General features: G+C 52.3%; 1 protein-coding gene across 2 annotated transcripts in view; it reads left to right on the top strand.

Annotated features, from left to right (window-relative positions):
* SLC6A17 (solute carrier family 6 member 17) overlaps positions 1-14,855 on the top strand; it is a 35,327-nt gene extending 20,472 nt beyond the window's left edge. The window contains exons 6-11 of one of the 2 annotated variants that reach the window (XM_068965285.1): positions 9,086-9,327; positions 9,623-9,815; positions 11,702-11,885; positions 12,460-12,619; positions 13,838-14,000; positions 14,487-14,855. In XM_068965285.1, coding sequence (XP_068821386.1) covers positions 9,086-9,327; positions 9,623-9,815; positions 11,702-11,885; positions 12,460-12,619; positions 13,838-14,000; positions 14,487-14,855 — 1,311 coding nt within the window. Of the gene's footprint in view, positions 1-9,085; positions 9,328-9,622; positions 9,816-11,692; positions 11,886-12,459; positions 12,620-13,837; positions 14,001-14,486 lie in introns of both variants that reach the window. The other variant, XM_068965284.1, reaches the window with a different exon arrangement.
* Positions 14,856-22,058: the final 7,203 nt, after the last annotated feature.

Below are 22,058 nucleotides of genomic sequence, written 5' to 3'. Positions count from 1 at the left end.
GATGAGCACTGGGCATCTGGTCATTTCCACTGGCAAGAGTGCACCTCCATGCTGCAGGCTGGAAGCAGGGATGCCCAGGAACCACTCACACAAAGGCCCAGCTTTGGCTCTCTCGGCTGCTTTCCTGGGGGGCTTATTAATGTCAGATGTGGATCCACTACTGTACTTCAGAGTAACTAGAGGTGGGAGGGGGAGGAGAGAGAGTCGGGATACAGAGGAAGCAGGAGTGGCCATGTGTTGATAATTGCTAAAGCTGGGTGATAGGTACCTAGGGGTTCATGACACTATCCTTTCCACTTTTGTACATTATATAAGCAATGTCTCATAGTTTTTAAAAATAGAACAAGAACAGCAAATAGATACAATCTTAATATACAAACAAATACAAACCAGTTTCGGTTTCCATCCAAAATCCTTGCCTGTAAGACAGTCCTACCCCGTGTGTGTGCATGTCAGTCACGTCCGACTCTTTGCGACCCGATAGACTGCAGCCTGCTGTGCTCCTCCGTCCATGGGATTCTCCAGGCAAGAATACTGGAGTGGGTTGCCACTTCCTACTCCAGGGCATCTTCCCCACCTAGGGGTCGAACCCGTACCTTTTGTGTCTCCTGCACTGGCAGACAGTTTCTTTATAACTCCTCTGAGAAACCCCACACACCATAGAGCCAGCTCTGTTGGTAGTTTGGGATGATGGTATCCTCCCCTAGGTGGCTGCCTCTCTTTCTGAGATTTGGCCCTGATGGTGGCCTAGAAATTTACCCACATCTTAGTTTTAGGCTTAGGGAATGGTGAAAATCCTAATGATGATGTGTGTTGAGGTCTCACAGATGGCCCAGACCTTTTTGTAAAAACTTCAGTAATGACTTGTTGTTCGGTTGCTAAATATTGTCCATCTCTTTGCGACCCCATGGACTGTAGCCCTTCAGGCTCCTCTGTCCATAGGATTCTCCAGGCAAGAATACTGGAGTGGGTTGCCATTCCCTCCTCCAGGGGATCTTCCCAACCCAGGGATCAAACCCGAGTCTCCTGAGTTAGCAGGCAGATTCTTTACTGCTGGGCCACCAGGGAAGCCTGGTAATGACTGACCTAGATCAAAAAGGAAAGAGTTACTTTAGAAAGAGAGAGAGAGAAAAGAGAATGAAAGGAAGCCAGCTTGGAAATAGCCTTGTTTTATAAAGTAGAAATTTAAATCCTAAGGATCTTCTTGTCCTAGAAGACTGGATCTTAGCACAAAAGGGCTGGGATGTCATAGCCCCTGATCTGGCCCTTCCTGCTCAGCTCACCTCCAGGACACAGGTCAGACACTGTCTGTCTCTTTCTCACCCTCCATCACTTTTCCCTTCTCTCCCGTGTGCCAAGCACTGCTCACACAAAGATGAACAGGAGATGTGCTCCACCCCTAAGAAGCACAGAGTGTGAAAAGAAAGACAGACACATAAGCCTGTCATGAGGCTGTTGACAAGAGCTGTGAGAGCCCAGGGACCACGACTAGCTCTGCCAGAGGCAGTCAGGAAAAGCTTAAAGAGCAGGTGATATTCGTACTGGGTTTTAAGAAATAAGTATGTGTTCACCAGAAAGTGAATAGGTGCAAGGGAATTCCAGGCAGAGGAAACAGCCTGGGCAAAGACCAGACTGTAAGGTCATGATGCTTTGGAAGAGTAGTTCGGATGTTCAGAACATGGGCTGGAAACAGATTTTCCAGCAGACGGTGCTGCTGCTCAGTTGCTCAGTCGTGTCCAGCTCTTTGCGACTCCATGGACTGTAGCCCGCCAGGCTTCTCTGTCCATGGAATTTTTCAGGCTAGAATACTGGAGTGGGCTGCCATGCCCTCTTCCAGAGGATCTTCCTGATCCAGGGATCGAACCCTCATCTCCCACATCTCCTGCATTGCAGGTGGATTCTTTACCCAGAGAGCCACCAAGAAAACCCCAGCAGATAGTGGGGAACCATCAGAGAGACTTCAACATGCAAATGACGTGACCAGAGCTGTGTCTGTCTCACCTGGTCCTGTCTTACAACATTTTGCGCTCCTACCTGGTTGGAACTCTCCGAACTACCCAGAGCCCTCCCGCTACGTCTAGGCTTCTAGCCTGAGGTTCGAGCAGCTTGGTAGGACAGTCATGGCTGACATCCATGAACTTACACGGCATGCCTTTTAAGCGTAGATAATCCACCCACCGGGCTTCCCTGGTGGCTTAGATGGTAAAGAATCTGCCTGTGACCCAGGTTCAGACGCTGGGTCAGGAGGATCCCCTGGAGAAGGGAGTAGCTACCCACTCCAGTATCCTTGCCTGAAGGAATCCCGTGGATGGAGGAGCCTGGCAGACTACAGTCCATGGGGTTGCAAAGAGTCAGACTGAGAGGATCATTAAAAAAAAAAAGCCATGCAGGAGAAGGGAGGTACCGACGCTCCTTCCCACTGAGACTATGATTATGTTATTTTAAAAATAATCTCCAAATTTCTGTTAGGAGCATGTATAGGTCCCTAAAACTTTATTCACATTGCCAAAATCTGAATTGCCCTGAAATACAGAAAAAAATGTTTGTTCTTTCTCCCTTAACTCATTTGGCAGTAAATGACCTGAACAGATGTGAGGCTATTTATAGTCTTTACTCACTTGGTGTGAATTTTCATATTCTGCTTCAGAAATACAAATGTATCTGATTAAGGGTGCTGCCCCAAACCCTACAGGGGTGTCATGGAATTATGTGGTATACGCACCATATTACCCTTCTAAAATAAAATTAGAAGCAAAGCCTGATTTCCAAAACCAGTCTGGCCTTAAGGTTTTTAGATGAGAAGATGCAGGTCTGTACTACCTTTGTAAAGAAGATGAGCCGGCAAGCAGAGCAGGCCCTCAGCAGTGTGGGATGACCCTGTGCCGTTTCTCTGGCCATCTTTCTCTCTCGGGTTCCATGGCAAACATTTTAAACCGCTTCCACTGTCTGAACCTTCTGACCTCTCTTCCCAGCACACCTCACCCGCAAAAGATGATTTGGCCTCCTGCTTTATAGGAAAAACAGGGGCCACCAAGACAGCAACTCCCTTAGATGAGAGAGATAGAAACGGGATATACAAGCTTATCCACAGCTGCCCCATGCTGTCCTTCTTCCCTCGTCTCCTATGGATGACAGCTCCCCTTCTCTCCTCTAGATCCCCTGCTCTCCATCAGCTGTCAAGTCACTGCATTAAAAACAAAAATGAAACAAGTCTAAAAGCGATCCTCCAGTGATTTCTTAGCCTTCCCCCAAATACTGCCCTGTCTTTCATTCCTAGCCTAACTTCCCCACCGAGTGTCCACCTTTTCTTCCCCTCTGTTTCTCAACTCTCCTCGTTCCTGCTTGTCTTCTGGCCTCAGGAGTCACTGAACATCTCCAGCTAAGCTCACCCGTGCTCTCGTGGCTACAGCATCCTTCGCCCCGTGGCGTGGGTCCCCCTCCTCCCTGGTGGGCTCTCTTCCCACGGCCTCCGTGACCCTCTGCCGCTTTTCCTCCTGCCGCCGCTGCTGCTGCTCCTCTCGCTCCCTTGTCTGAGCTTCTTCCCTGCTTGCTCTTTCGGCTACACTAGTTGCGGTGAGCAGGGGCTACTCCCGAGTTGCGGTGCGTGGGCTTCTCATAGCGGTGGCTTCTCTTGTAACAGAGCACAGGCTCAGTGGCTGGGGCACACAGCTTTAGTTGCCCCGTGTCACGTGGGATCTTCCCAGACCAGGGACTGAAAACTCCTGGACCAGGAAAGCCCCCTCCTTCCTGCTTTAAACTTGCAGACCTTGACTTGGCCCCGGCTCTTGCCTCTTCTCGGTCTACCCACAGCCTCAGCTGCAGTCCCTGCTGGTCCATCTGCTTCTCACACATCATACCTCCAGCTCTGTGCTCCCCTCGAAGCTCCAAACTCATCTGTCTGACTGCTGGCTTGATATCTCCTTGTAGAGATCTTAAGGACGCATTAAACTCAACATTTCTAGAAGGGATGTTTGGACCTCCCCTGTTCAAACCCCATCGAATCCTGCCCCTCGTCCACTGTTTCCATTTCCACCCACTAGGGTCTGCAGGCCAGAGGTGTGGCCATCACCCTGGCATCTCTCCCTCCAGCGCCCCCCGTCAGCAGTCCATCGCTAAAGCAGGCTCGGGTTTTCCCGCCATAGTCTCTCCATCTGTACCTCCCTGACCCCAGGCAACGCCACGCTTATCTCCCGCCTGGGCCCCAGAAAGTGTTTCCTTGCTGGTCTGCCGCATTCACTGGCTTCTTATAGGAATGCCCACCTGACTGTTTCCCTCCTCTTTCACACCCCTTACTGCTTTCCCTGTTCAGTGCTTTTTTAGGATCAAGACAGGATCCTCACGCTCGTCTGCTCAGGCTCCTCTGACTCTCCCAGCCTCTCCTGTTCCACTCCGGCCTGTCCTCAGCACGCCAGTCAGGCTGGCCTCCTCTACTTCCTTTCTTCCACACACCCCGTGTGAAAAGGGTGTCCTTCCTTTTTCCCCTCAGGGCCTCTGCACACACTGTTTCCTCTGTCTGAGTCCTCTTCCCTCCCTTTAGTGTGGGCAGCTCAAACAACCCTTCCTGGACTCCCTGGTGGCACAGTGGTAAGACTCTGTCTGCCAATGCAGGAGACACGCGTTCAATCCCTGGTCTGGGTGGATTGCACACGCCGCCATGTGCCACAGCTACTGACCCTGCGTGCTGCAGCTACTGAGACCTGTGCACATAGAGCCCATGCTTCACAGCCAGAGAGGCCGCCGCAGTGAGAAAGCCTGTGCACTGCTACAAAGAGAAACCCCCCACTTGCTGCAACTCGAGAAAGCCCAAGTGCAGCAATGAAGACCCAGTGCAACCAAAAATTAAAGAATTAAAAAAAAAGATTTCTTCCTCTGGAAGCTTTCCCTGATCTGACTCAACTCAATTCCCCCATCACACTCTCTCCTAGAATTAGGTACCTGGCTTTCTCAGCCCTTGTCACTTTTGGAACTTAGCATTTGTTTATAGGCTTGTCTGACCAATGTCCATTTGTCCAACTAGAACGTCAGCTCCATGAGAGCTGGGACCTTACCTGCTGTGGACCAGGCCTGTCCACAGGGTTTGGTGAGCGAGTGGCTGCATGTCGTATCCACAGGGAGCCCCCAGCACGTTATAGCTGTTGAGAGTATAGTGAGGGAGAGAGGGTGGGAGGATGCAAGGGGCTCTTGGCTCCTTAAGGTCTGCACTTTGGGCTTTCTTGGTGGGCCAAAGATGGGTTTATCTCTTCTGCACGGGGTGGGGGACTGTAATCTCCCTGGAATTCGAATACTAGCCAGCCAGGCAGTGCTCCTAGGCCTCTACCTGTGTACAGGACCCGAAGCCAGAAGGCTCTGCTGTCACCTTCCTCCTTTTCCTCTTCCTCCTCCTCCTCCCTGAGCCCATCATTCTGCCAGCCTCCAAGCATGCCACCACCTCCTCAGCTGGGGAGTGACTCCTGGTGCTCAGACATGCCTGGGAAGCTGCTGAGATGCTGAGCTTCTGCCCTCAGTGTTAGGGCTGAAATATCAGAGCTGGAAGAACCCAAGCCCATCACTTTACTGTGCACACAAGGAGCAGACTCCTTCACAGGCACGCAGCAAGGGGCAGCCAGCCTGGGACCATGTGGGGCTGTCCCCACAGGGGAGGCAGATTTTCTAGTTCACTCCTTGCCTTCCTCATCTGTCTGGAGTGAAGTCACTTTGGTCGGCCTCAGCAGCAAAGGTCCGAGGGGAAGTGGTCAGAGGGTAGCTGCAGGCCAGCTGCGTCAGGAGATGGAGCTGGGAGGATGCCACTGCCCAGTGTCGGACAGTCTGTATTTAGTAACTCCTGAGTCTCAGTGGGCTGGCTCCAGTACTCTGAGTGAGTTATTTCATCTTTGGTCTTAGTTTACTCTTTCCAAATATGAATAACAATTCCTTGCCCTCCACCAAAACAATTCCCCCCAAACACCCGCAAAAACCAAAAGCCCACCCCTGGCCTGACCTGGTCAGAGGCATTTTGTCAGGATTAAAGGATCCTGTGCACAGGCACTGCTTGAGACTGTACATTTGGTCTTCACGATCACTTTGGGAGGGAGTTGTTCAGTCGCGAAGTCGTGTCCAACTCTGCAGCCCTATGGACTGCAGCAGGCCAGGCTTCCCTGTCCTTTCACTGTGTCCTGGAGTTTGCTCAGACTCATGTCCATTGAGTCAGTGATGCCATCCAACCATCTCATCCTCTGTCATCCCCTTTCCTCCTGCCTACATTCTTTCCCAGTATCAGGGTCTTTTCCCTTGAGTCATCTCTTCACATCAGGTGGCCAAAGTGAAGCTTGAAGCTTCAACTTCAGCATCAGTCCTTCCAACGAATATTCAGGTTTGATTTTCTTTAAGATTGACTGGTTTGGTCTCCTAGCTGTCCAAGGGACTCTCAAGAGTCTTCTTTAACACCACAGTTCGAAAGCATCAATTCTTTGGCACTCAGCCTTCTTTATGGTCTAACTCTCACATCCGTACATGCCTAATGGAAAAATCATAGCTTTGACTATATGGACCTTTGTCAGCAAAGTAATGTCTCTGCTTTTTAACATGCTGTCTGGGTTTGTCATAGCTTTTCTTCCAAGGAGCAAGTGTGTTTCAATTTCATGGCTGCAGTCATCGTCCACAGTGATTTTGGAGCCCAGGAAAATAAAGACAGACACTTCTTTAAAAGTGTCTGAGTTTCCAGTTTCCCCCCATCTATTTGCAGTGTAGTGATGGGACCAGATGCCATGATCTTTGTTTTATGAATGTTGAGTTTTAAGCCAGCTTTTTCACTCTGCTCTTTCACCCTCATCAAGAGGCTCTTTAGTTCCTCTCTGCTTTCTGCCAGAAGAGTGGTATCATCTGCATATCTGAGGTTGTTGATATTTCTCCCAGCAATCTTGATTCCAACTTATGACTCATCCAGCCCAGCATTTCACATGATATACTCTGCTATAAGTTAAATAACAGGTGACAATATACAGCCTTGCCGTACTCCTTTCCCAACTTTGAACCAGTCTGTTGTTTCATGTCTCATTCTCACTGTTGCTTGTGGCCTGCATACCCTTTTCTCAGGAGACAGGTAAGGTGATCTGGTATTCCCATCTCTCTAAGAACTTTCCACAGTTTGTTGTGGTCAACACAGTCAAAAGCTGTAGCATAGTAATGAAGCAGAAGTGGATGTTTTTGTGGAATCTCCTTGCTTTTTCTATGATCCCACAGACGTTGGCAATTTGGTCTCTGGTTCCTCTGCCTTTTTAAAATCCAGCTTGTACATCTGGAAGTTCCCGGTTTAGGTACTGTTAAAGCCTAACTTAAAGGATTTTGAGCATTACCTTGGTAGCATGTGAAATGAGTGCAATTGTGTAGTAGAACATTCTTTAGCCTTTTGGGGGGAAGACTTGATTATTATTCCCGTTTTTCAGCTGAGAAAACAGAAGCTCATAAAACAGGCACTGTCATTTGCCTAAGGCTTCACAACAGTTTCAAGAGGGAGTCAGACTTAGATCTGGGTCTGTCTGACTCTAAAATCCTATGCTGGGCCCAGGCCCTAGTCCCTGCCTTGAGGAACAAACAGTATAAGGAAAACAGACATGAAAATGTTTGGAAGTTACCCCATGCCCTCTAGATGCTGTAGAGGTCCTGGCTCTTCTCACATCCGAGGACAGGTGGAGGGTCTGGCAAGGGGTCCCCTCTCTAAGAAGTGTCTGAGTTCTGTGCTTCAAGTTGGGTGAGCTGAGGGGGTGGTTCTTCAGTGATCTAGGGCATGTGCAAATGAACTTTAGGTCTTTTTCTTTTTTGGAAAAGGGAGTTTGGGTGAGCAAGAGGGAGGAGTTGGTGTCTTTCTCGTGGTTGGATGAGGTATCAGGGAGATATTGGTGTTCTTACTTGTCTTGTACTGTTGTGCAGGCCATATACTGCATGGCTCCAGGAGGCACCATTCACACTGTAGTCTAAGCGAATGACACTCCCTGGAGTTTGCCCTACACATCATTGCTGATAGCCTTGAAGATGTTCCTTGATATGATAGCTCCATGGTAAGCAGTGATAGCAGTTAAAATTAACCCGGAATTACTACTTAAGCACACAGCATTTATTTTAACTTACCTAGGTCTCACAACAATCATCTGAAGGTGATACAATTTTTTTTTATTAAAGTATAGTTGATGTACAGACTTCCCAGGTGGCGCAGTGGTTAAGAATCTGCCTCCCGACGCAGAAGATGCAAGAGATGCGAGATCAATCCTGGGTCAGGAAGATCCCCTGGAGGAGGAAATGGCCACCTGCTCCAGTATTCTTGCTTGGAAAATTCCATGGACAGAGGAGCCTGGCAGGCTACAGTCCATGGGGTCACAAAGAGTTGGACACGACTGAGCGCACACACGTGCACACACACATATGCACACAAATGTGCACACACACGTGCACACACACATGCACACACATAGTTTTTGTACAATATTATTAAAATTACAGGTGTACAATATAGTGACTCACAATGTTTACAGGTTATACTCCGTTTATAGTTATTATAAGACATTGGCTATATTCCCTGTGAGGTAGAATATATCCTCGCAGTTTATTTGAAGCCCAATAGTTTGTGCCCCTTGATCCCCTGCTCCTGTGTTGCCCCTCCGCACCTCCTTCTCCCCGCTGGTAACCACTGCTTTGTTTTCTGTATCTGTGAGTCTGTTTCTTTTTTGTAATATTCACCAGTTCATTGTATGTTTTAGATTCCTGACACTCTTGATTTCTGTGTTTTACCTGTGGGGAACCTGAGGCTCAGGGGGCTAGGGGAATTGCCCGGGGTCACACAACCACAGTTCTTTACCACTGTGCCGCGCTGCCTCTGTGAGCCTGAGGAAAGAGGGTGTGGTGGAAATTCTACTGCAGGTGAATAAAGCTCTTTTTTGTTGTTGGCTGCCCCACGTGGCTTGTGGGATCTTAGTTCCCCCATCAGGAATGGAAACCAGGCCACCGCAGTGGAGGTGCTGAGTCCTAACCACTGGACTGCCAGGGAATCCGCTAAAGCCGTTCTCTCTGTGTCTCTTTTCTTCGCCCTGCCATGGCTGCCCCTCCCCTACTGTAGCTGGACAAGATGTTGGACCCCCAGGTATGGCGGGAGGCAGCCACACAGGTCTTCTTCGCTCTGGGGCTGGGCTTCGGGGGCGTCATAGCCTTCTCCAGCTACAACAAGCAGGACAACAACTGCCACTTTGATGCTGCCCTGGTGTCCTTCATCAACTTCTTCACCTCGGTGCTGGCCACCCTCGTGGTGTTCGCTGTGCTGGGCTTCAAGGCCAACATCATGAACGAGAAGTGTGTGGTCGAGTAGGTGGCCCCTCTCCTCCTGTCCTCTCTTCTCCAGTCCACCTTCCCCTGGGAGAGCCCCCCTCCACCGGGGCTGGGGGATGGAGGTCAGAGCAGCTCTCTGTCCTCAGCCCTGGACCACAGGGCCAGCTTCAGAGATGTCTGTGTCCATGGTCTTCAGTGACCTTCCTGGGTGTCTGCGAGGTACCCCTGGATGGTGCCCAGTCCTGCCTTTTTACCTTCCCTTTTTTAAAAAACCTTTTTTTTTTTTTTTTTTTTAAAAAGGTTTTACTTTGCTGTGTCTTTTGTGCTGCAGGAATGCTGAGAAAATCCTGGGGTACCTCAACAGCGATGTCCTGAGCCGGGCCCTCATCCCTCCCCACGTCAACTTCTCCCACCTCACCACCAAGGACTATGCAGAGATGTACAAGGTCATCAAGACCGTGAAGGAGGACCATTTCTCAGCCTTGGGCCTCGATCCCTGCCTTCTGGAGGATGAGCTAGATAAGGTATGGGGGAGGCTGTCCTTCCGGGACGGGCAGGAAGGCAGATGTGGGAGTGCAGGGCCCAGAGATAGGCTATGGGTGGCTGGAGCTTGGGTGCAGAAAGCCTCCAGGGACTCATTCATTGGCTTGATAAGCGAGGATCTACTATGTGCCTGGAGAGAAAGGTACTGGCCAAAACCCCTGCCCTGAGGTAGGCTGAGTCTCACTGAGAAGACAAGACAGACACACACATCCCGGAAATCACAGGGAACTGGACAGCTCTCCCGTTTCTTGAGTGGGTTTCCTGTGCACCCATCACTGCCATGTGTGATGCCCTGGGAACTGTGCCTTAGACATGGCACGCAGAATGTGAGTGTTTACATTAGCATCTGCCCTTTGCTGCCTGTCCCTCCGGGCCCTCAGGACAGCGCTGAGAGCTGAGTGTTAACGTTGTCTCCTGTTTTACAGGCAAGCAGCCTTTAAGTTGGGAGCCTGCTCGGGATCTCACAGCTAGGAAGTTGGAGAGCCAGGGTTCAAGTCTTGATGCTTCTGCCCCTCCCCCACTCACAGGGCCACAATGACCTTTAGCCCCTGGGGAGGGCAGGGATATGCTGCCCTTCATTGACAAGCAGGCCCAAGCTTAGACACTCTGCTTCTGTCCCCGTTTGCACAGCCAGAGACTTTCAATGTGACTGTTCTGTGAGGAGGGGTAACAGGAGACAGACATGCCCATGGGGTCCTGGGATCCAGCTCATGCCAGGGCTCACTGGGGGCTGCGCCAGCTCCCATCTGTCAGCCTCTGCCAACCCTGCCCTTCTCCATGGAGCCAGGGATGGTGAAGCTTTCCCTGCTTGTTAAAAAGTCATTGTTCAATTGCTCAGTCACATCTGACTCTTTGCAACCCCGTGGACTGCAACATGCCAGGCTTCCCTGTCCTTCACTATCTCCGGGAGTTTGTTCAAACATCAGGAACCCCATGAATAGTTGAAAAGTTAGCTGCATTCTACTGGCACCAACCTAATGCTCAGGGACTGAGTCCCCTTCACCTCTTCCCATGTGATCAAGAGCTAAAAGGCCTTGTCTGGGCTCCCCCACCCTGGTTTCTTCCCCTGACGGTATAAAGGACGGTCCCCTTCCTTGAGACCCTGCCCCATTCTCACAGGTGGGGCCTGGTCCTCTGGACAGAAGTAGGATTTTTTAAATATAATACAATCTTGATAACAACCAAATGACAAGCACTACTCTCACACAGTTGGGGTGGGTGTTCCCTGACCAAACCCTGACACTGTGAGGAGGGTGCAGAAGTGATGTCAATGGGCAGTGTGTGGTCCGTTCCCCACGAGCAGGGGCCCCAACATTGCAGCAGTGGTTCTCCACCTTGGCTGCCCATCAGAGTCCCCTGGGGGCTTTATAAAACCTTAATATCCAGCTCTACCCCTAAGCCAAGCAGATCATTGTCCTTGGGGAGAGACTCAGGCATCAGTGTTTTTTAAAGGCTCCAATGTGAGTCCATTGGGCGGCAGAGGCTGAGACCGCTATGGTAAGGTCTGGAACTCAGAGCTGGGGGTGGCTGCACTGCTCAGAGGAGGAGAGTCTTGAGCTGGTTGTGTCTCTAAAAGAGAGCATCTTCATGTGAATCGCTGGGGGTCCTTGGACAATGCGTAGATTCCAGGTCGCACAGGTGAAGTCCTGAATTAGTGTTTTACTCCCTGGGGTGTATTCTGATGCCCACTCAAGTTTGAGACCCACTGGCCAGAAACAAGAGAATTTAGGTGGGGGCAGGGATCACTGGGAAAGAGGGAACAGTTATTCCTAAAGCTCCAAGGGCAGAGAGAAGGAAGCAGGAGGCTCCCAGGTGGGCATGGCCACCACTGAGCCCCACCCTCTGCCCCCACCCTCAGTCTGTGCAGGGCACAGGCCTGGCCTTCATCGCTTTCACGGAGGCCATGACGCACTTCCCTGCCTCCCCGTTCTGGTCTGTCATGTTCTTCCTGATGCTTATCAACCTGGGCCTGGGCAGTATGATCGGCACCATGGCAGGCATCACCACACCCATTATCGACACTTTCAAGGTGCCCAAGGAGATGTTCACAGGTAACTCCTCCCAGCGGTCCCCACTGGCCTTATGGGCTGCCCCGGGAGGGCGGGGGAAGTGATCAGGTGGTGGCTTTGACTTTAGGAAGATTGGGTTCCTACTGGGTTATTCATGACTCCATACTTAGAAAGCTTCCCTACTCCTACCCAACCCGGGACGCATCTGGAACCACCTCAAAAAGAGCACTTCAGAGCCAGAAGGGAGAAGGCTATTTGGGAATCTGTGCCAAACCTGGGCTGGGAGATAGGCCTCTTTCTTGGTTCACTTGCCCCTCTCCCCAAGGGCCTGCTGAGGTGTCTGGGCAGGATGGCCTCCCTCCTTGCCAACCCTGCACCCTGTTTCATCCTGATCACTCCCAGCCCCAGGATGCTCCCCACCTAGTAGAGTGGGAGCTCAGAACCTGGGCATCTGGACCCCTGCCCCACTCCATGCAGGGCTGGGCCTTCTGGAGGGTGAGCTGCAGGCCTGCTGGGGGGAGGGCTGGGATGGGAGGAACCTGGGGGCCCTGAAGACACCCCAGGCCCCACCCACCCTGCACCTTTGCCCCCACACTGGCCTCCTGGCTCTCTGTAGTGGGCTGCTGTGTCTTTGCATTCTTCGTGGGGCTGTTGTTCGTCCAGCGCTCCGGAAACTATTTCGTCACCATGTTTGATGACTACTCGGCCACCCTGCCGCTCACCGTCATCGTCATCCTCGAGAATGTCGCAGTGGCCTGGATCTATGGGACCAAGAAGTAAGGGGTGGGGGTGTGTGGGGAGAGGTAGGGAACAGGAGGAGAGGTCCGTCGCCTCATGACTCCCCAGAGAGTGCTGTGTTTCCAGGGCTGCTTATGATTTAGGCAGGAGGTCACAGTCAGAATGTTAGCCAGAAAGTGGCCCCCTACAGATCATTTAGGGAAAGCAAGTCTCCGAGAGAGGACACAACTGCCCCAGGCCGCTGGGCGGGAGTGAGGACTGCTCTCAGGTTGCGGTGCAGGGGCTTCCCGTTGCAGTGGCTTCTGCTGCTGCAGGCATGGGCTCGAGGCACGCGGGCTCAGTGGCTGTGGTTCTTAGGCTCTAGGGCACAGGCTCACTGGCTGTGCAGCACGGGCTTAGTTGCCCTGAGGCATGCAGGATCTTCCCGGACGAGGGACCGAACTCATGTCTCCTGGATTGGCAGGCGGATTCTTAACCACTGAGCCACCAGGGAAGCCCTAGAATTTATCCTGAATATTAGCGAAATAATGTTTTAAATCTGTGATATAGCAATAATACACGTGTGCTTTATTCTTACTGCATTAAGTTACAAGATCTAGCTATGGGTCTAATAACAATGGTTATTTCTAAGTAGTGATGAGCATAAATGACATTTGTAGGTATCTCAATTGTAATGTGATAAAATATCTGTGATTTAATCAATTCCTTACAGCCTCATGGGTACTGATAATACTGCTGTCATTGCTTGCACTTGTAATAGAAAGAAACACAAGATTTCAGTTAGGTGTTACTGAGGTAAAGATGATTTTTTAATTGCCGTTCATGTACATAGTCTGCCAGTGTCCCGAATTCCACCCATAGGCCCAATGGTTAGAAACCTGAGTCAGGGCAGCCTTCTGCCTTTGGACGCCAGGGACAGGCACTTCTACCTCTCTTCCAGCAGGGGGAGTCTAGAGCCAGGTCAGTGTGAGTGGGGTTGGGTGCCCGGGAAAGCCCTGCGGAGCCTGTCCAGGTGCCCACGGCGTGCCCTGTACCCCTTCCCTGGGTGAGATGTGATGTGACATAGAGTAAGTTAGAGGAGGTTAGCAGAGGCTTTTCAGAGGCCATCAGGGCCACTGACTAATGTACTGAATGTGAAGAGTGGAAGAGCCTGGACAGAAGGGACTGGTGAGTGAAGGCTTTGCAGGAGGAGTCTGGGGGCATTGGGCAAGTGCAGTGGGGGTGCCAACTTCTGGACTCTCTGCTGCTCCTGGCAGGTTCATGCAGGAGCTGACGGAGATGCTGGGCTTCCAGCCCTACCGCTTCTATTTCTACATGTGGAAGTTCGTGTCTCCGCTATGCATGGCTGTGCTCACCACGGCCAGCATCATCCAGCTTGGGGTCACGCCCCCGGGCTACAGCGCCTGGATCAGGGAGGAGGTGAGAGTGGGGGTCTGAAACCCCAGGGATCTGGGGTGGCATCTTCCCAGGCCTTTAATACAACAGGTAATAGAGATAAACCCTTACAGGGCGACTGCTTGGTGCCGGGCCCCACCAGGGGCTCTGTACATCTGATCTGTAACTTTTTCAGCAACCCAAAGAGAGAGATGGTTTTATTGCTATCACACACATGGGAAAACAGGCAGAAAGCTGAATGCACTTGTCCAGTCTTTCTAACCCATGCTTCCCTTCTCTGTGGATGACTCTGTGACCAGCCCAACTTTACACAAGTATAGAAAATGAGACCTGGGGAGGCTCAGCCCTTAGCCAAGGGGACCAGCTGACCCGAGGGTCAACGCCTGATGACCCCAACTCTGCCAGTGCCTGGGCAGTGTGGGAGGGATGGGAGTGGGCAGGAGGAGTCTGAGAGGGCGAGGCTGCTGCAGAGCGAGGCAGGCAGCAGCGCTCACCTGTGTGCACCCCTAGGCTGCCGAGCGCTACCTGTATTTCCCCAACTGGGCCATGGCCATCCTGATCACGCTCATTGTCGTGGCCGTCCTGCCCATCCCTGTGGTGTTCGTCCTGCGGCACTTCCACCTGCTCTCCGACGGCTCCAACACCCTCTCCGTGTCCTACAAGAAGGGCCGCATGATGAAGGACATCTCCAACCTGGAGGAGAACGACGAGACCCGCTTCATCCTCAGCAAGGTGCCCAGCGAGGCGCCCTCCCCCATGCCCACTCACCGCTCCTATCTAGGGCCTGGCAGTACATCACCCTTGGAGACCAGCGGCAACCCCAATGGACGCTATGGAAGTGGCTACCTCCTGGCTGGCACCCCTGAGTCGGAGCTGTGACCACTGCCCTGCCCTGCCCACCTCACCCCCACCCCCAACACACACACACACCCAGCCAGCCCACGTGTTCCCATCTGGCCTCACCTGCCAGGCCAGGCCCTCGGCGCAAGGAGTGGGGCTCTGCCCTGTCTCATCCCCCACCCCGTCCCAGCCGACTTGTGTTCCCTAGATCTGAGTGGGGCCTGGGAGAAGCTCTGTCCCCCAAGCTAAGCCCCCACCCCAGCTAACCTTCTGAGATCGTCTTACCAAATTGCCGCTGAGTAGCTGGAACCACCCAGAAGTCTCGACTCCTGGCACAGGGGAGTCTCCAAGCGGCTGCTCTCGAGTTCATCCCTCCCTCCCTCTCCTGCTGGTGCCTGCTGTTCTTAGGTCTTGGGACCCTTAGGTTTGTGCTGCCAGGTGGCGGCTGTGGCGAGGGTCATCGGGAGGGGTTAGGCAGGGTGTCCTGGCCGAGAGGTGCCCAACTGCAGGTTAGTGATGGGACAGAGGTGCCAGGACTCAGGGCTCTGATTTGGGGATGGAGTCTGCAGAAATCCGCAGGCTCAGCTTGGTGAGGCAAATGGCTTCCGCTGGTTTGAGCATGAGCCACAGCAGCAGAGATGGTGAGATGAGGGGGCTCCTTAGCACCTTAGCACCCAGCTCAAGACAGACCCTCCAGGACCTCGGCCTTGCCTGGGGTGGGTGGGGAGTGCTCCCACCCACCTGAGAGGGCGATGACTGGCCCCAGAACCATTCCCACCTCCCTTAGGGCTGAGGCTGCCTGCCCTCCTCCCACCCCTGTCCTGGAGGCCAGAGCGGTGCCTCTGTCTCTGCCCTCGGAGAGGAGAGGTTTCCAGAGCACACCTGATGGTTCCCAGCACAAATCAGATTTGGAGCACAATTGTGAAGCACACCCCCTCCCCTCTCACCCAGGGCCTGACTTTCTCGCTAGTGGCAGCTTCTCTCCTGGAACAGGGGCCCCTGGTGTTCAGGGGCTCACACCTGGAGAAAGTGGTAATTTCACTGCCCCTTTGGGCCACCGCCACTCTCCTTGGATAAGCACAGCCACGGCGTGTGTGGACACCTCAGAAACCTTTCCCAGGCTGCCTAGCCAGTGGTAGGGAGGGCCGCATGCAGCGCTGGGTACACCGAAGCTGCCCAGGGCAAGGGCCGGGACTCTGTCCTGGGTCCCAGCCTTGAAGCATCCCCACCCATGCTTACCTTCACGCCCCCAGCATAGGGTTGTAGGTTAAGAGGATTAGGATCTGATCAGAGGTCAGAAGTGTGCAGAGCGATGAATGGACTGATGAAAGGATGCAAGGATGGATGGATGGAAGGAAGGGGAGAAGGGACCGAGGGAGGGAGCAAGACTGGCTGGGACAGCAGACCTCCATCTTGGAGAGCTGTGGTGGGCACGGCAGGAACAGGCCGTGGTGCTTGGCCTGACGCCCCTCAGAGGGTCCTGAGTCGCTCTTGGGCCTCTGAGTACTCTCAGCACTGGCAGGGGCACAGTAGCCCCAGATCGTCTTCTTCACCCCTTAGTTCCTTGGCTTCCCCCACCCAACTTGGGGTCCACTCGCCGTCTCTCTTCCTCATCCCTCCCCTGCACCTGCTCCACTGCCAGCCTTCTCAGCCCCGCCTGTCCCTCCTGAGTGTATGAGGGGAGGGGGGTCCACATCCACACACAGACATGAGCTTTTGGGGCACAGCATCCTGGCATAGGCACCCCTCCACCTGACAGCGCCTCCTGCCTGGCCCCGTGCCTAATCCCGAGCAGAAATAGCAACAGGAAAAGCAAGGCCCCAGGAGAGACACTACTATATATACTCTTCTATATGTTTCTATTGTGTATTCAATCTGTACACGTGGGCGTAAACGCTGTTAAATGACAAACCCAATATTACACTGTGGCTGGTGGACTATTTTCATCCTCAGTGCTGTACAGATCTATTTTCATTGTATATTTGATATATTTTTAATTTTGTAGCGTGTGGCTGGACCAGGCCCTATCGTGCCAGCCTGTGACAGGGTGGCTGAGCTGCGGCTGTCTGCTTGGTCCTGTGGGCTTGGTAGCGCTTATAGCTGCTGCTGTAGGCTGGGCCCATCCCGTTGTGTCTCTGCCATTAGGCATAGGGCCCAGAGCTTGGTGTGTGTGTGTGTGTGCGTGTGTGTGTGTGCACATATGTGTGTGTGCACATATGTGGGTGTGCGTAGGGTGCTGATCTATGACTCCTAGTGTGCACGTTCCTGAAGACCATGCTGCCTCCTCCTCTCAGCTGTGTTGGGCAAGGCCTCAGGGCAGAGTCTTGTGGGAAGGCTGTGAGAAAAGCATATGCCTCTTGCTGGTGACTTACTGCCTTCACACCATCAGGCTTGCCAGAAACAGGAAATGAGGGGTCTTAAGGGGTGGGAGAAGTCTGCACATTTATTTTCCAGCCAGACTTCTGGCTGTGCCCACTGGCGTCACAAGCTCTTCATCCCCGGGGAAAGTGCTGGGTTTCTGAAGATGCTGAGGCCCCAAGAGGGCCTCATCTCAGAGTGCCTCTGTCCGGCGTTTGTCCTTGAGACATCCCTGACAGCGCTCAGAGAAGACGGCTGCCCCTCCTGTGTGCTTCTGACACACACACCTCTCTGCTCACTCTCAGGGGAGCTGGGAGTGGGCGGGGCCAGTGGGGTCAAGAGCAAGTGGGGCATCTGACAGGTAAGAGCAAGCCCCAAATTCTCTGGAGGAGCAGGAGGCGGTCAAAGAGGGCCGGGCCCCTGTGTTCCTGCACAGAGTCCCCAGGTGGCTCACTTTGGTGCTGTCCATGCAGTGTCCACCAGGAACAGAGCAGACTCCTGGGCGGGGCAGGGCGGGCCGGGGGTGTCCCTGAAGGAGTCCCTGGTCCCCGGTCCCACCTCTGCCTGGCCTCCAGCCCCCATCACCAGCTTCTTGCTCAGGGAGCCCTCTCCACTGAGGCAACCTGAAGCCTGAGGGAGACCCATGTGGGGTGGATGGGTGGGCACACAGGCTGATGCCCACCAGACTGACTTTTGCCCTTGAGCAATAAGTCCGTGGGACTGCTGCTTTCCTAGTGCCAGGAAGAGACCCCTCAAGTCAGCCTATAGGACGTGAGGCTAGGGGTCAGAGCCTGCATGGTCCCGGGACTGAGCAGGCCTGCAGTGTTACAGGCAGGGGGCTGCCCTCTGCCCTTCTCAGCCGCACTACCCCCACCGCTTGCTACCAGAATACAGGTTGGGACACGTTTGACACCCTGAGCCCCCACCTGTGGGGCCTGCTGCCCCTTCACTGGAGCCTAGTGACTGGGGGTGGAGAAGGAGGGCCCAGAGTCCCTTCTCATCGCAGGCACTGCTTTGTACAGACCCAAGCACACTCGGCCAGCAACCCTTTCAGTTCTGGCTTCAGTTCAGAGCGATTCCAGTCCACGTGTCCCACGCTGGTCAGAACCCTGGGTCAAGGGCACTCGGCCAGGGGAGGGGATGAGGCACCGTCACCCCTGCAGCCCCTCCTTCCTCTCTGCTCCCCACATGGTGTACAATAAAGTGTCTGTTCTTACCAAACGCCTCTTGCCTTTCTGACCTGCTCCAGGATCAGGGAGAGGGGATGGGGGAGGTCACAGATCCTGAGGACAGCTTTGGGGTGAATGCCCAGATTGGGGGTGTGTGTGGGCGAGACCGCTGTGGGAGTCTGGAAGCTGGCTAGCTGTCCAGTTGAGGAGTCTGAGGGGCATGAAGAAGGGCACACATTTATTTCCCTAGGAATTGTCCAGAATGGTTGATAGCACATACACTGGCAGCAGGCCTTATGGATTCCGAGTAGTTCACACGTCTAATCTCCTGTGAGCACAGAGTAACAGCTCAGAAATGCACCGCTGTCCAGGTTATTCCAAGTGAGGGAAATGAGGCTCCATCTGATGGTGTTTGGTGTCTGTGTACAAGATGTCATAGGGGAAATTCTTGCCCTGCTTTACTGCCGGGAAGAAAGCCGGTCAGTTCTGCCAGGGTGGAGGTGGGGAGGGCTCGGGGTGGGAAGGTGCCAGTGTCCAGAGGCCTGGGAGTCAGGTAGCAAGCAGCAGGGGGCTGGAGAGTTCTCTAGGAGCAGGCCATGGTGTAAATTCTGAGGGAATGGCCCATCTCTTCAAGGTAGCTATCTCTTTCGCAAACTTCATTAGAGGGTAGAGATGAAATATGAGACTGCACATTGCTTGTTTTCTCAAAGTTCAGTCTCAAGTATTTATTGAGCATCTGCTGAATGCTCAGCTCTGAAGAACAGAATGAGCTGGGGGATAGGGGAAGCACCACTTTGTCCACTCTCAAGGGGCACAGACATTGGAAGAAACAAAAATTCTGGCTCCTGGGGGAGGCCCCACCCCACAGCACCCCACTCCAGTCTAGAATGAGGCTGCCTGATCCCTGACACAGCCTAAGTGCCCCAAGGAACCTTCTATTTCCTTTTCCTGCCGCAGAGAAGAAAGTGTTGTTCCAAGAATAGCCACCAGATGGCATAACAACCTCTCGCTCCAGCTCTTAGTCCACTTACCAGTTTCTCCATCTCTCATTCCTTTGTGGCTGATTTATTCTTGAACAATCATTTATTAAGTGTCCACCATGAACAGACTCTGTGCCACCTATGGATATACAAAGATAAATAAGTCAGCACCCACTGTCCTGAGTTTGGAGAAAGGAGCCCCTCCTCTCCCACCCACCATCTCCAAATCTCCTCTCTCTCAAACAGGGGAATGTCTTGGTACTAAAAATATCACTCTTTGAAAATTAATTCACTTCTTTATTTGGAGGTAATGTTTGGGGTTGGAATGCCAGCCCTAAAGGACACATTAATTCACTAAGAAGAAGTATCACAAATGCTTGAGTTTGAGGGAGTTACAGAGTCAGATGTCCCATGTTCAAGTTCAAATGACAGCTAGACTTCTGCTTCCTGAGAGAATAATTAGAGATAGTTATTTAAGCCCTTTGAGCTTTAATTTTCAAGTCTGTAAGATACGTATAATGAATGGATTGAATGAGATAACATGTTGTTATGTATCAATTTACTCCAAGGCTTAGTGGCTTGAAAAAACCATTTTTATTAAATCGCGTGGTTTATTGGGTGAGGAATTCATGCAGGGCTTATCTGTGTGGCTCTTCTAGTGGCAACTGAGGTTGTTCAGTGGTATTCAACTAGCAGATAAGCTGGTCCAGAGGGCCCAAGGCAGGCTCACTCACATTCATTCAAATGACTGGCACCTCAGTGAGAACAGTTGGCAGTCCAAGCTCACGCACTCCCCAGACAACTGGACTCCACAGCACAGTTCACATCCAGGTGGCCAGACTTGTATGCGATGGCTCAAGTTACCCAGAGAGAACATTTCAAGAGACAGGAGGTAGAAACTGCCAATTTCTTAAGGCCCGGGCCTGGAAAATGGCACAGTGTCACTTCAGCCATACTCTGTGGGTCACAGCATCTGCCCAGAGTTAACAGAAGGGCATAGAGATCTCGCCTATTGATGGGAGGGGGACCAAAATCTTTGTGGCCTATTGGAGGATGCAGAGATCGTCAGTCATTGGCACCTGAGTGGGGCACAAACAAGTAAGTTCTCACAGGAGGTGAATGGTTAAGCTTGGGCCCTGCCCTGGGAGCAGACAGGGAGGAAGAGAAGGGCATGTGGGCAGGGGACATGGGAGACAGCTTCTTTCGCTGCACGTTTGCCCAGGCAGGGACACGGGAGACAGCTTCTTTCGCTGCACGTTTGCCCAGGCAGGGACATGAGCTAGGTCTGAGTCATGGCTCTATTGTCAACCCTGCCACGTGAGGCAAGTCCCTGAACCCTCTAAACCCCACTTTCTAAAATGAAGATAACAATAAAATCCCTTCCTCACAGAGACATTGGGAAGGAAAAATGAACTCCTTGTAGTAAACCTGCTGGAATCCAGTATAGAATTCTTTCTAAACGAATAGAATAGGAGTTCATTAAATATTAGCTTCCTTTCTTCTTACAACTAGAGTACATTCATGCGCCTGCTTCATTCCAGGGCCCCTGTTACCCTTGCAGTGAGTCATTCTCCAAGAGCTATTCAGAAAGGTCAGTCTCAGCCTAAAACTCAATGAAATCAAGGAAGGAGGGAAGAGAAGGCATCATCTGAAGGAAAGGGAGTATCAAAGTGGGGAGGTCTCACCAATCCCACACAACTTCCTGCTCCCCTAACAACCATCACCAGCCAAACAGCCTCACCCAGCCCCACCCCCAGGGCCTTGGACAGAAGGAGAAGGCTTCTACAGACCATAGGCGTGTGGTGGCTTTTTTTTTTTTTTAAGGCCTCAAATTCTTTAATACTTCAAGGGAGCGGAATCCATGCTCCACTCCTGGAATCTGGTGGGCAAAGGCTTCCTTTGACCAATAGAATATGGTGGAAGTGATGCTACATGACTTCTGGTCTAGATTAGACTAGGTTATGCCACTCCCACTGGGAGTTCTGGGGAAACCCAGCCACCCTCTAAGAAGTGCAACTATCCTGAGACCAGCCTGTGCCAGAGAGGACATGTGTTTGCAGGTGTTCTGTTGACAGCTTCAGTCAAGCTCCCAGCCAACAGCCAGCATCAACTGCCAGCCACATGGATGCACCACGGTGAACACTCAGTCCAGCTGAGCTTCAGATGTCTGCAGCCCCGACTGACACATCTGCTTGCAGCTGTAGGAGGGACTCTAAGCAAGGGCCAACAGTCTTTCCCAACTCCTGACCCATAAAATCATGAGCAAAATACAAAGCTTGTTGGATTTACACCATGAAATCTGGGTAATTTGTTTCACAGCGTATGAACCTTAGTGCTGATCTGGCCCAACTTTCTCATAGAACAGTCAGGGAAACTGACCCCAGCAAGGGGAAATCAGAGCCTCATAAACCATGGAGTTAGAGTCAAAGGGCTGAAAGGGACCCGAGTGTCAACCAAGTGGGGGCAAAACTGAGGCCAAAGACTGGGTTTCTCCCAATCCAGTGCACCCTCCAGTATAGCAAGATGCTCACAGGGAGGGCTCTGGCCCTCTCCTACCCTCACCCCACTGCCTCATTAATTCCATCCATCAAACATAAACCAAATGTTCTGAGCACCTGGGACTGTGCTAAGCACTGAGAATATACAATATCAGGCAGGGGTCCCTGCTTTGTAGAAGCAATAATAATCTGACTTGGCATGATTATTCACCTGTCCCTGTTATATTCACCAGTGCT

Source organism: Capricornis sumatraensis, chromosome 2, assembly GCF_032405125.1.
Source record: "Capricornis sumatraensis isolate serow.1 chromosome 2, serow.2, whole genome shotgun sequence".
NCBI classification, from domain to species: Eukaryota; Metazoa; Chordata; class Mammalia; order Artiodactyla; family Bovidae; genus Capricornis; species Capricornis sumatraensis.
Note: the sequence above shows the minus strand (reverse complement) of the source record. Positions and strands in the feature narration are given on the sequence as shown.